General features: G+C 54.9%; 1 protein-coding gene across 1 annotated transcript in view; it reads left to right on the top strand.

The window, feature by feature from the left end:
- Nucleotides 1–12,925, top strand: part of SH3BP1 (SH3 domain binding protein 1) — a 30,175-nt gene that overhangs the window by 3,766 nt on the left and 13,484 nt on the right. The window contains exons 4-13 of the mRNA XM_029912799.1: nucleotides 490–566; nucleotides 883–994; nucleotides 1,222–1,298; nucleotides 1,897–2,032; nucleotides 3,034–3,102; nucleotides 3,393–3,483; nucleotides 4,050–4,192; nucleotides 4,279–4,390; nucleotides 4,776–4,857; nucleotides 12,150–12,230. Of these exons, the coding sequence (XP_029768659.1) occupies nucleotides 490–566; nucleotides 883–994; nucleotides 1,222–1,298; nucleotides 1,897–2,032; nucleotides 3,034–3,102; nucleotides 3,393–3,483; nucleotides 4,050–4,192; nucleotides 4,279–4,390; nucleotides 4,776–4,857; nucleotides 12,150–12,230 (980 nt within the window). The remainder of the gene's footprint in view (nucleotides 1–489; nucleotides 567–882; nucleotides 995–1,221; nucleotides 1,299–1,896; nucleotides 2,033–3,033; nucleotides 3,103–3,392; nucleotides 3,484–4,049; nucleotides 4,193–4,278; nucleotides 4,391–4,775; nucleotides 4,858–12,149; nucleotides 12,231–12,925) is intronic.

Genomic DNA, 12,925 nt, shown 5'->3' with positions numbered 1-12,925 from the left:
GGAGAGATAACTCAGTGGTTTGAGCATTGGCCTGCTAAACCCAGGGTTGTGAGTTCAATCCTTGAGGGGGCCACTTAGGGATCTGGGGCAAAAATCAGTACTTGGTCCTGCTAGTGAAGGCAGGGGGCTGGACTTGATGACCTTCCAGTTCTAGGAGATGGGTATATCTCCATATATTATTAGATGGAGAGAGTGAGGCAGGGTTATGGAGCCTTAAAGACCAGAGTAGCCATTTGCATCATAACCCCTCCCGTGTTTCTGCTTTGATTCTCATGCTGGTGGGAGGATTCTGAGGAGAGACTGTGAGGTGGGGACGGATGTGAAATGTGTCCTGTGTGAGGTGGCACTTCCTTGGCTGGCCCTGCCATCAGCAGGTTGTGATGCTGAAGGTGTCACTCCCACACTGGAGGGGGAGGGAGGATCTGACCTGTCTGCTCATTGTTTCCTTCCCCTCCCCCCCCCACCCCCTCTCTCCTTGGCTCTGTGCAGAAAAAGCTGCCCTTGATGGCTCTTTCCATCACTATGGCTGAGAGCTTCAAAGAACTGGACACCGATTCCAGCCTCGGGTAAGTGCCCACAGGGAAGAGCCCTGAAAAGCATCAGTGCATACGGTACCATCAGCGCACACTCCCCAGGGCACTGGTTCAGGGGTTCATGCTCCCAGACTGAGCCTCTGAGCACTTGCGTCAAGGTTAACACTGCCAGCCACAGGGCGGCACCCCGCCTCTGAGCACGTGCGTTGGGGGATTTGTGCTCTCGACCGCCGAGTGCAGCAGGATCTGGGAACTAGTGCTGGGACTGGCACTGCCTGCCTCCCGGGTGCGGGGGGAGAGGGGTAGGGTGTTTTGGGCCTGCTGTGATTCTCCCCTTCCATTCCTGCAGGAGAGCTCTAGAGATGAGCTGCTTCATACAAAGCATGCTGGCCAAAGTCCTGTCTGAGTTTGAAATCACCTTAGAGAGAGACGTCCTACAGCCTCTGAATAAACTGAGTGAGGTAGCCCTGATCTCTCTCTTATCTTTGCTTTCCCCATCCCTTCTTTGCTCACGCTCCCTCCATCTCTCCTGCCTGCTTGTGCTCTCTGGCCCACCTCTGCTCTCTCCCCCACCTTCTCGCCTCTCTCTCTTTGTGATTGCACAAAATGCAGCATAAATGCAGCCATTCCTGGCAGCAGATCCCAGGGGTAGGATCTGTAACTAACTCCCTCATCCAATCTCGGCTAGGAGGAGCTGCCTGTCATCCTGAAACACAAGAAGAATCTTCAGAAGCTGATCTTGGACTGGAACTCCATCAAGAGCAGGTACTGAGCGAGGGGGAGCGTGGTGGGTTGCAGCTGTGATCCAGATGATTGCCCCCTGAGAGTGGGGATTGAGGGGGTGAAGCTGACAGCTGCACCCTCAGATCAGAGAGGTTCTAAGTCCCTGACACGCAAGGATGAGTCCAGGTGCAGTGTGCACTTGTGAAGTCCCTTCCTGTTAAAGACACTGTGGATTCTGCTATACAAGCAGAACAGGCAGTCACCTGGGGCAGTAAAATGCTCAGCCCTTCTTTGTATGGGTGACTCCAGTTGGTGCCTGCATGCCCAACTCCCTAGGACAGGTCCTGGTTCCAGGAGTGGTGGTGGGGGTGTTCTCTATGTTCACACGTTCTGAATGAGCAAATGCTGTGCCAGGGGCAGAAATGGAGGGTTCAACCCACAAGTAAATGCTCTGCCAAGGGGAAAGAGAGGGGCAACCCTGCTGCTTCTAGACGTATTTACATATTGGCCGGAGTTCTGATGTGGATGGAGGAGAGGGCTGGAGGGTCTGTGCCTCTCCATTTAAAGTGTCAGCATCCCTGGTGTTAAATGCCATCAGGCTTCCAGGGTGTGGGCCTGATTCTTCTTTTGCAACCCAAAGGCTGAACCAAGCTGTCAAGAACTCCAGTAACAGCGCTGGTGCTGGCCCCGGCCCCGGGGGGTCGTCCGCTGCCATCAAACTGGAGAACCTGAAGGAAGAGGAAGAGGAGGTGAAGCGAAGGGTGGAGCAGTGTAAGGCGAGTGGAAAACGAGTCTGTCCTCTTTGGGGCGGGGAAGCTGATGACACCAAGTGGGGGAAAGGAGGCCAGGTCTGGGTTCATTCTGAGAGCTGGGCACCGATCCACTCATCTCCAGCGTTTGTGTCCCGGGAGGCCCCAGGAGCCAGTCACTAGTTACAGGCTAGAGCTCTGTCTAGAGTGAGAGGGTTGGTGCAGACACAGCCAGCACCAGTGGTATGCTGTCCTTGGTAAGATGGCTGTGTCCCAGACTCCAGAGGGGGTAGACAGCTGGCGGACTCCAATGCCAACCCCACGCCCCAGTGTAATAGAGTAGTAAAGGGTTTAGAGCAGCAGTGTGGTGGTCAGAGAGTAAAACCGCTACAGGAGAGCTTGGTGGGGTACTCACCACAGAACAGAGAAACCTGCAGCAAAGAGGAACATATTGTAGAACAGAAGGTCCATCTTGTGGCTCAGGCACAGGCCTGGCACTCCGCAGATCAGAATTCAGCTCCTAGTTCTGCCGCATACTCCTTGTGGGACCTTGGGTAAGTCGCTTCAGTTCTCTGTGCCTCTGGTCCCTGGGGGTGACAACCCTGCCTGTGTCTGTCTTGTCGACCCAGACGGTGAGCTCCTCCATGCAAGGACCGTCTCTCATGCAGCACCCAGCACAACGGGACCCTGATATTCGCTGGGGCCTCAACTTCAATCATAATAACAAAGAGGAAGCATAGAGACTTATTTCCTGGGGGGCTGAAGGGAGAATGTGAACACTGACCAGTGTAACCCCAAATCTAACAAGCCAGCTCCTCTGGGGTGCTGTCTTCATTTGCCTCCGCTCCAAACACCAGTAAGACCCTCCTGCATCTCTTGATGTAGCCTGCCGTGTGTTCATGGCCCAGATCTGGTTATGGGAGCACTGTCTGGGGGACTGGGGGGGTTAATGATGAGGGCTGATGGGGGGCTCCTTCATTGTGGTGGTGCTGAGGAGAAGGTTAATGTTCGCTCTATCTCCTCTCCAGGATGAGTACATGGCTGACCTCTATCACTTCTCCACCAAGGAGGACAGCTATGCTAACTACTTCATCAAAGTAAGTCCCGCCCCTCCGTGCTGTTCCCTCGCCCCCAGCTCGTTCCCACTGTGTGCAAGTCCCCTAGGATCTCCATGTTGCTCTGGCCTCGTCTTGGTCCCATCCCACCGCCCCGCCGCTGCTGGCGAAAGAGGCTTCTCCCCTGCTGCTCCCGCTCCGTCTTTGCCACTTTCCTTTGCATCGCACGTCCCATCTGAAAGCACACATCCCTGTCAAATGCCCCGGGACCCGGTGTCTCTGAGAGACGCTGAGCAGAGTAAAGCTGTGTTTGCCTGTGATCTGTCTGGCAGCTGATGGAAATCCAAGCTCAGTACCACCGGAAGTCTCTGGAATCTCTGGACACAGTCTTGGCGGAGCTGAAGGAGACCCACGGCCAGGCAGGTGGGTAGGACAAGCCGGGCCGGGGCAGGGTTTTGTGGATGGCAGTGCGAGTAGCTACACACGGAATGTAGGCAGAAGGGGTCGATTCTCTCTACTGCTTCCTCTCTCCAAGCTCCCACTTAGCCTGCTTGGTGGGCAGCTCTCTTCCTCACCCCGTTACGCTGGGATTGTACGAACGCAGCAGGGCGAGCTTTGCACCCCAAACTGACCCCTGCTGACGTACCTCAGCCCTCACCGGAGAGACCAAACCTAGGAGTGAGAGGAGAGTTAGTCTCCCATGGCTCATTTGGTCCTCAGCCTCCCTGCTGGGACTGCCAATCAGAGGGCAATTTACAGACAGGCATAGTGATGGCGGTTTGGTGATAGGGAGCCTCTGTCCTGCTAGGAAATGGGCTGACACCTCTCAGCTCATTTACCCCAGAGCTAGTTGTTGGACGGTGATGAGCATCAATCCCTCCCCAGCCTGAGCCTGGCCTAGAACCAGAGGACTAGGCGAGAGACTCCAAGCGCCATCTCCACTTGGGGTTTGTCCTCCACCCCCTCCTGATCTCTCTCCTCTTTTCCAGAGCCCCCTTTCCCCATAGATACCCCGGTGTCGGGGTATTATGGGGTGCCTTTGGAGACACACCTGAGGACTTTGGGTCGGGAGATCGCCCTCCCCATTGAAGCCTGTGTCATGATGCTGCTGGCGTCGGGCATGAGGGAAGAGGTAGGTGCCGCTTGCTGCCCAACTCCTTCCCCCCACCACAGCCAGTCTGTCCTGCTGTCACGCTGTCTCTCACCTCCCTCCTCTAGGGACTCTTCAGGTTGGCAGCAGGGGCCTCAGTGCTGAGGAAGCTGAAGTGCAGCTTGGCCAGCGGGTCCAACGCGCTAGAGGAATTCTACTCCGACCCACACGCTGTTGCAGGTACGTGCTGGAGGCCCAAGGTAAGGGCCCCGGAGACATGACTGGACAAGTGGCAGCCCCAGAAGCATGGTGTTATCTTTAAAGCAGCAGTTCTCAAACTGGGGGTGGGGTCATGAGGTTATTATGGGGAGGTGGCAAGCTGTCAGCCCCCACGCATGGACAGGGCTGACAGCCAGAGCCCTTCAGAGCTGGGCGGCTGGAGAGCAGCGGCTGCTGGCCGGGTGCCCAGCTCTGAAGACAGCACAGCCCCCAGCAGCAGTGCAGAAGTAAGGGCGGCATGGTATGGTGGGGTCATCAAACCCTGAAATAATTTCAAAGGGGTTCAGAGCAAAAAAAAAGTTTGAGAACCCCTTCTCTAAAGCATGACCCTTTGCCTCCATCTCAGGTGCACTGAAATCCTACCTGCGAGAGCTGCCCCAACCCTTGATGACCTTTGAACTCTACGATGACTGGTTTAAAGTAGCCTGGTAAGAAATAACCAGAGAGATGGACATTCTTAGGCAGGCTAAATTATCAAAAGGACCCCTCTGATTATGGACTCTTCAGCAGTGGTGTCAAACATGGGGGTCCCCAGGCTAGATCTGGCCTGCATGATGTATTGATAGCGTTCTGCCGAGAGGTACTGGTGACTGCATCAGTCACAAACCTCTCTGAGACTGGGCGGAACGCACTCTTCCATTAACATGACTGCCAGGAGGAGTTAATCTGAAGCCCCCCACCAACACAAACGGGCATTGTGAATCAGCCTCAGGAGTTTGGACTGAGTGGGCAGAGGGCTTTTGCTGAGTATTGTTGTGTTTTGTGCGTGTCTGTGAGGAAAGGAGCAACTGAAAGCACAGTGTCTAGACAGTCTGACCCTGGAAGAAGCCTGGGGAGAGGTTTTTTGGGTCAGGCGGCAGGCTGAAAAGGGTATTCTAGTACAGTGAGCAAAAGGTGCTGTTTCCTGCTATCTGATTCCTTCTGCTTTCAGAGGCACAGGATTTTGTACATTCTTTGTTGTAACTAAACAAAACTACCTCAGAGAAATACTTGACTACCACCAACTTCTGCTCTCAACTGAACCATGCCCAGGGCCTCACATTTGGGGTTGAAAAGGGGCAACACTCATGTCAGGAGTGGGATATGGTTTCCAAGGAGAGAGCTGGTGAGCTTGGAACCATGATGGAACAAATCCCGGAAGGGCTTGCAGAAATCAAAAATGGCCAGCAGGATTTAAAACAAGCTCTCAAACAGGAACTGGAGACGTCCCAAGAGCTGAAGGTTTCCCAGAAAGGGCTCAGAGATGACTTGGAGGCCGAGATGAGATCCCTGTTGGAGCACCAACGATGAAATGCCCGGGCAGGTTGGCAAAACCAGCTGCAACACACCCAGGCTGGAATGAAACAGATTGATGAGGTGACCAACAATCGGACTGCCATAGGCCAGAAGTTTTCCCACAAAACAGCGGAACCAAGCAAGCTTTAGCCAACTGGGAATGGGCTAGCTGAGATGAGCTGCAGCAAGGACTTAAGGAGCTGAAAATTCAGGTCCAGAGGAATTCAAAGGGTTGCTGACCACAGAGGAAGTCCGCCGCCTGAATGAGGAATTGAGCCAGTCAGAGGATGTGGGGAAGGCCGGACATTTACAAGTTTTCTACCCGATTTGTAATCCACAGCGGCCCAGGGGGAAGAGGTTGGTCTGTCCCAACTCAAATGAGGCAAAACCCCCTATCGTTGAGGGAAAAACTCCCTGGGAAGCTCATGTGGTTCAACTCAACATTATAGCGCCAATGAATGGCTGGGAGGAAGGGGCATTACTCACAACATGGGTGGCCCAGCTCTGATTGTGCTGCGCGCAGTGGCGTAGCCAGGTTCTAAGAGCAGGGGGAGCAAACATAAAAAAGGTGCCCCCCCTTGGCTCCTCCTCTGGCCACGCCCCCCCCGGCTCCTCCGGCCACGCCATGCCCCCCCCCTTGGCTGGCTCCTCTAGCCACACTGCGGCCATGCCGCCCCCCCATGGCTGTAGAGGGAGGCTGGCAGAGGACAGGGGATTTGAGGGAAGGTGGAGGGGAGGGATGTAGAGGGAGGCTGGCAGGGGACAGGGGGTTTGAGGGGAGGTGAAGGGGAGGATGTGGAGGGAAGGTGGCAGAGGACAGGGGTACGAGGGGAGGTGAAGAGGAGGATGTGGAGGGAGGGGGACAGGGGGTTTGACTTGAGGGGAGGTGGAGGGGAGGATGTAGGGAGGGTGGCAGAGGACGGGGGTACGAGGGGAGGTGAAGGGGAGGGAAAGGCAGGGGCATGGGGTACATGGGAGGGGTACATGGGGTATGGAGCTTGGGGAGGGGTTACCGGGTATGGGAGTGGGCTGGGGTCCCCGGGGCTCTCTGTGCAGAGGGGGCTGGAGCTGCCCCCGGGACCGGGAGAGCCTGGGAGTCCGCTGCCTGCCCTTCCACTGCTTCTTTCCGGGGCCCGGCCGCTAGGCCTGGCCCAGCCAGCAGCAGAGAGCAAACCCCACCATGGCGAATCTCCCAGCAGCCAAGATCGCGCATGGCTCAGCGACCAGGAGCCGGGGGAGCTGCGAGATGCCGCCTGGCGCCCGGTGGTGGACGGAGACGGGCAGAGGATCCCGTTCGGGGCCCTGTTCCGGGAGCACAGAGCCATCGTGGTGTTCGTGCGGGTGAGGGGGGAGCCGCTTTTTGTGTCATCCCACCCGCTTGTGCAAGCGGCTCTTGCGTAGCGGGACACCGGGGCATCTCCCCACTCAGTTCCGGTCTCCAAACCCACATCTGGGGGGGGGGAGTAGGCTGGCTGGAAATTGGGTTCCCATGGTGCCCCTCACGCTGTCACTGCCTCGGAGGGGCTCGCCGCATGCAGCACCAGCCCAGGCTCAGCGCTGGCCCTACCCTTGGGGGGTGGGGGCAGAAGGCAGTGAGGGTCACCAGGTGCAGTCCGAGCGAGCTGCAGCCCGGCTCACCCGCTCAGCCCGGGGGCGCTGCCCTGCCCGGGGCTGCTGGCAGATCCTGGCTGTGGGCGGGTCGCTCTGACAGGCCCGCGGCGGGAGGGGGGAAGCGCTCTCCCCTCCTCGGGGGAGTTTTATTCCGGTGAGCCAAGGGCGGCGCCGAGGCTCCTGCTGGGAGTGACCAGCCGCGGGTCTGCCCGGTGTGACTGCCGCGAGGAGGCCGGGGAGACCCTCCCTGCCCCGGGGGCGCCCTGGGACCCGGTCAGTGCAGGAGGCGGGGCGGGCACCGAGCCGCCCTCGCAGTGGGCTGTGCGTGGAGCTTGCCATGAGCAGTGCAGAGCCGCGGCGTCCCCTCCTCCACCATGCACGGGCTCTGCCGCTGCCTCTGCTTTGCGGCCACGCTGGCGGGGCTCTCCTGGGCCAGCAGGAACTGCCTGGACCTTATCATTGACAGCTGCCTCTGCACCGCGGAACACTCCAAGGGGCCCAGCCGCCAAACCGTCCGCATCAAAGTTGTCTGCAGCAGGGGGGAGTTGCGGGCCGCCATGCTGCGCCCCCCCCTCGCTCCTCTGGCCGTGCCGCCCCCTCCCCATGGCTCCTCCGGGCGTGCTGCCCTCCCTTGCCTGCAGGAGCCCAGCGCCGCCCGGCAGACCAAGCTTCAGAGCAGAGCGTGGGCTCCGCCCGCTGGTGCCATGGTAACCCCTAACTAAGGCGCCACTTTTGGAAAATGTGCTGAGGGGAAGACTGTGTAATCCAGACCTGGTACAAGCCCTTGACATGTGATTTGGAGCTAGCCATCAACCTGAGCTGGCCAGGGCACAGCTAAGAGCTAGAAAGAGAGGGAAAGAAGAAACCCCATCTGAACTGGCAGAGGGCCTGCAGAGACTTGTGTTCATGGCATATCCAGATAACACCAAGGCCTTTTAGGATGGGCTGGCAATGGACCAATTTATAGATCTTCGGCGGGACTTGGACTTGCAGATCAAGATCAGCAAAAGGAGGCCAAAGACACACCGAGAGGTTGGGGGAATTGGCCGCAGAATTTGAATATTTTCTTGCAGCACTTCACCAGACAAGGAAGGAAGCATCTGCTAGTGAGGAAGAGGGAAACTGCTTGCCATGTGCCCTGTAAGTACAGCTCTGCATCTGATGTGTCTGATGAAAGAGGGGATTTTAATCTGGTTTGTGACCCTATCGAATGATGACAAAAACTGATACATTTGGTTTGTAAAAGAAGAGAAATTGACATGTATGCAAAAATTAAAGGAAACGGTTCAGTGAAACGCTGGTACTGTGACAAAACTGGCCACAAAAAGGATTGTTATAAATGTCAGGCAGACCAACACAGACTGCCACAAGTGGCTAGTGAAAGTCTCTCTCTCGCTCCCCGTTTGGGGAAGGGGGGTACCCCAAGCTGAAAGGGCAAAGCTTGGTGGAGGTACCAGGATCAGCGCCACCATTTTTGTTTAGATGTGGGCATTTGAACAACATGGGAGTTTGACTACAGTAGGATCTGCAAAATGCACAGCGGTGATTGACACTGGCTCAGACACAGCCGTTTATTAAACCAGATACACTAAAACGTCTTGGGAATCAGGGTTCCAAAACCGAACCACCTAACTGGTTTCAAGTGGAGACGGTGACTGGGGCAAGGGCACCTGTCCCAAACTGGGTTTGAAGAATGGACCTCTGGAATTGGAGCAAGAAGTCTGAGTGGCTGACATAGTGCATGAGCTCATAATTGGCTTGGATTTCATTATGGCTAATGCCTGTGGAATCAGTGCCAGGAAAGGTGACTTACGAAGTCAGTCTGTGGAAATTGCCCTTTAAAGATATGGGCCAGGCAGGTGAGACAAATGGTGTGTAGGCAGTTGATTTGCAGTGAGTGAACTGTCCTGCCCCCAGGGGCAGAAACCATTATAACAGGTACATGCTGTAGTAGCTTTCCAGGAAGGGAGTGGTTGAAACCTGTTCTGAGTCTCAGGGAATTCTTAGCTGCTCAAGCTCTTGTGAATCAACAGCCAGGAACTGATTTCTGTTCATTTGCTGAATGTTTCTGACAAGCAGCAAATAGTGAAGAAGGGAAACTGTTTAATTGGCCCTCAGGGTGTGATTTAGCATTTTCAGAGCTGAGAAAGGCTCTGGTGATGACTGCTCCTGTCTTGGCCTATCCATGTTTCAAAACCCCTGTCATGCTGGACACAGATGCTAGTGCTTATGGTATGGGCGACAGAGCTTCAGTTTGGCTCTTCCCACCCTCTCTCCCCCCCAGATCTGAGAATATAGCTGTGGAAGTTGAGGCTGGAAAAGTTGTTACAGAGGTGAATCCCCCATTCAAACAGAATAAGCAGGGGCTGGTTCAGCCAGAAAAGTCCACAAAAACAACAGGCATCCCTTCCGGGGCTGACTGAAAGGGGTCCTCTCCCTGGTTGTTTAAAGAAAGACCATAGTGGAGGGGGGGGTGAAAAATCTGAGTGGGATACTGGATGGGAATAAAAAGCAATTTGGACTGGTGATGTGAAAACATCTAGACAGAAGGCCACTGTACCTATATAAATCATTAACCTTGTATCACTTTTAATTTGCTAAACTGTTTATTTGCTTTCTGTTTGGGATGGGTCATACAGGGCGTCACCATTTTGGGGCATCATCAGGATGATGGGCAGAGCTAAAATGGGGGGAGTGTTATGCTGAGAGGTACTGGTGGCTTCCCTCACAAACCTCTTTGAGTGTGAATACGCCCTTCAGTTAACGTAACTGTCAGGATGAGTTAATCAGAAGCTCCCCCACAAAAAGGGGTTTGTGAACCCACAAAAGGGGTTTGTGAACCCACCCGGGAGTTTGGACTAAGTGGGTGGAGGACTTTTGGGGGAGGAGGGGCAGGCTGAAAAGAATGTTCTTTGTGCTGTGAGCAAAAGAAGCTATCTGATTCCTTCTGCCTTCAGAGACACAGAATTTTGTACATTCTTTGTAAATAAGCAAAACTGCACCAAAGAAATCCCTGTCATCGATTTCTACATGGATGATATTTTCATCCTCTGGACAGACAATTTAAACTCTCTCGCAGATTTCAACCACAACTACAACTACCACCACCCATCCATTAAACTCTCTCTGGGACTCTCCCACACTAGCATCAACATGCTAGACACCACGATCGGCTTCAACAATGGAACCGTACAGACAGCTACATACAAGAAATGCATGGATCGCCACACCTACCTTCATAGATGCAAAACCTGCAGACATATCTCCATTGCTACAATGATCAACACCCCTCATAACACACCTATCAAGATCCATGGGTCCTACACATGCCTATCACAACATGTGGTGCACTAACTGCCCCAATAACAATTATGTGGGTGATACCAGACAATCACTACGCTCTGTAATGAACTCACACAGGAAAAGGATAAAAACACCACATCACCGGTGAGTGAACACTTTTCTCAGAGCGGTCACTCAATATCTGACCTTATCAGTCCTCACTCTCAAAGGAAACCTGCCCAACACCTTCAAAAGACAAGCCTGGGAGCTTAAATTCACTACTCTGCTAGACACAAAAAATCATGGACTGAACAGAGACACTGGATTATTGCAACAATCTGGAACCCACTAACAACGCACACCCCAGCTGCTTTTTTCTCCCCCCACCCCACCTTCCTTTCCTCCCTGTGACTCGGAGGGGTGCAGTTATGTTATAGCCATGTCAGTCCCAGGATATTAGAGAGACAAGGTGGGAGAGGTAATAGCTTTTATTGGACCAACTTCTGTTGTTGAGAGAGACCAGCTCTCCAGCTTACACAGAGCGCTTCTTCAGGGCTGGGAAACTTACTGACGGGACAGGTCCACACTACAGACTTGCACTAGCACAGCTCTGCCATTGGCTTAATAATTTCACCTCCACGAGGCGTCTTCACCAGAAGCACTTCAGCGCCTCACCCACCTCATCCCTCTAATACCCTGGGACTGACAGGGCTGCAACATCACTGCAAACACCAGTTTCTGCTCTCAGCTGGAACGTCCCCGGGGCCCCAAACTTGACTAGCTGCCCAGGTTGAAAGGGGGCAGCACTATATTTCCATTGCCAAAAATCTAAGCTTTCCTTTTAAGAACGAAAAATATGTTTCTAGCCCCCTTGATTGTGGAGAGAATGTTCCATATGTGAACTGAGTTGAAGGCATGCAGTGCTGTGTGCCTGAGTGTGCAGAGAGCCTGAAACAAGGACTCAGGGGGGTGAAATCTGCTGGCCTCTATTCATCTGATTGGAGTATCAATTTTAAAGTCCAGTGATGATGATGCTTTGTCAACATTAGCTATTTAATGGCTGGTCATTTTAGGGGATGGAATGGGGGTAGGGGTGGTGGGAGTGAAGCCAGTTGGGTTGGCATTTGGGAATTGCTGCAGGGAAGGAAATGCAGAGGAAGGAACAGAGGAGATTCACAAAGACAGGGAAGGGAGAGAGAGAGAGAAAGGCGATGGGGAAGGAAGAGAGACAAAGGGCGAGAATAGCGGTGATCTAAATAGAAGCAGATTTTCTCCATAGTGAATGCAACAAGAAGGCATTGAATAAATAATAAACAGCTGGATTCTCCCCTTGATCCCTTTGCAAGCCCCTGCTGACACCAGTGGCCTTTGTGGGGAGCACATTCACATAGGAATAAGTTCAGCCCTCTCCCCAGATGAGTCTGATCCTCTGTTCTTCAGCCTGTACTAGAATGGAGAGGGAAAGGGGGTTCTCGCCTCTCCCTCTGACACTACTCCGTCCTTCCTTTTCTCAGGCCACATTAAATCTCTTCTTTTCCCTCTCCTCTCTCAGTTTCAAGGAGCCAGAGGGCCGTCTACAGAGCCTCCAAGACACCTGCAGCCAGCTCCCCCAGGACAACTACAACAATCTGAGGTAGGGGACAGAGATCCATCAGTCTCTAGGCTTTGCACTCTGCCCATCTCCGTGGTATCGCAGTGCCTCAGCTGGTGAATGATCCCCTGTCTTCTGAGACCAGGGGCTAGAGTCCCCAAAGCACCCTGGCCTCAGCTTCTGCATGGCTCCCAGGCAGCCAGAGACCAGGATGGGGGGTGGGGGAATCCTAAGCTGAAGTTTGGTGTGTTATAGTGCACAATGCCAGCCCCTCAGACAATGGGCGCAGCCTTTGCCGTGCCCCCTGCCAACTCCGGGAGTGGAACCCTGCTCTCTTGCACGCAGTGGCGTAGCCAGGATCCAAGAGCAGGGGAAGCAAACATAAAAAAGGCGCCCCCCCTTGGCTCCTCCTCTGGCCGCTCTGCGCCCCCGCCCTTGGCTGGCTCCTCCGGCTGTGCCGCCCCCCTTTGGCTGCTGGCCGCCACGCTGCGCCCCCCCCTTGCTCCTCCGGCCACGGCTGCCGGCTGTGCTGCGGTCCGCCTTGCTGCGCCCCCCCTCGCTCTGTCTCCTCCGGCCGTGCCCGCCGCCCCGGGCCATTGGCTGCGGGCCGCCCTGCTGCGCCCCCCCCTCGCTCCTCTGGCAGTGCCGCCCCCTCCCCATGGCTCCTCCGGCCGTGGCTGCGGGCCGCCTTGCTGCGCCCCCCATCACTCCTCCAGCCGCGGCTGCCAGCCACGCTG

This window comes from Terrapene carolina, unplaced genomic scaffold (genome assembly GCF_002925995.2).
Source record: "Terrapene carolina triunguis isolate 2854851 unplaced genomic scaffold, T_m_triunguis-2.0 Scaffold247, whole genome shotgun sequence".
NCBI classification, from domain to species: Eukaryota; Metazoa; Chordata; order Testudines; family Emydidae; genus Terrapene; species Terrapene triunguis.
This window is presented reverse-complemented; position numbering and strand designations above follow the sequence as displayed.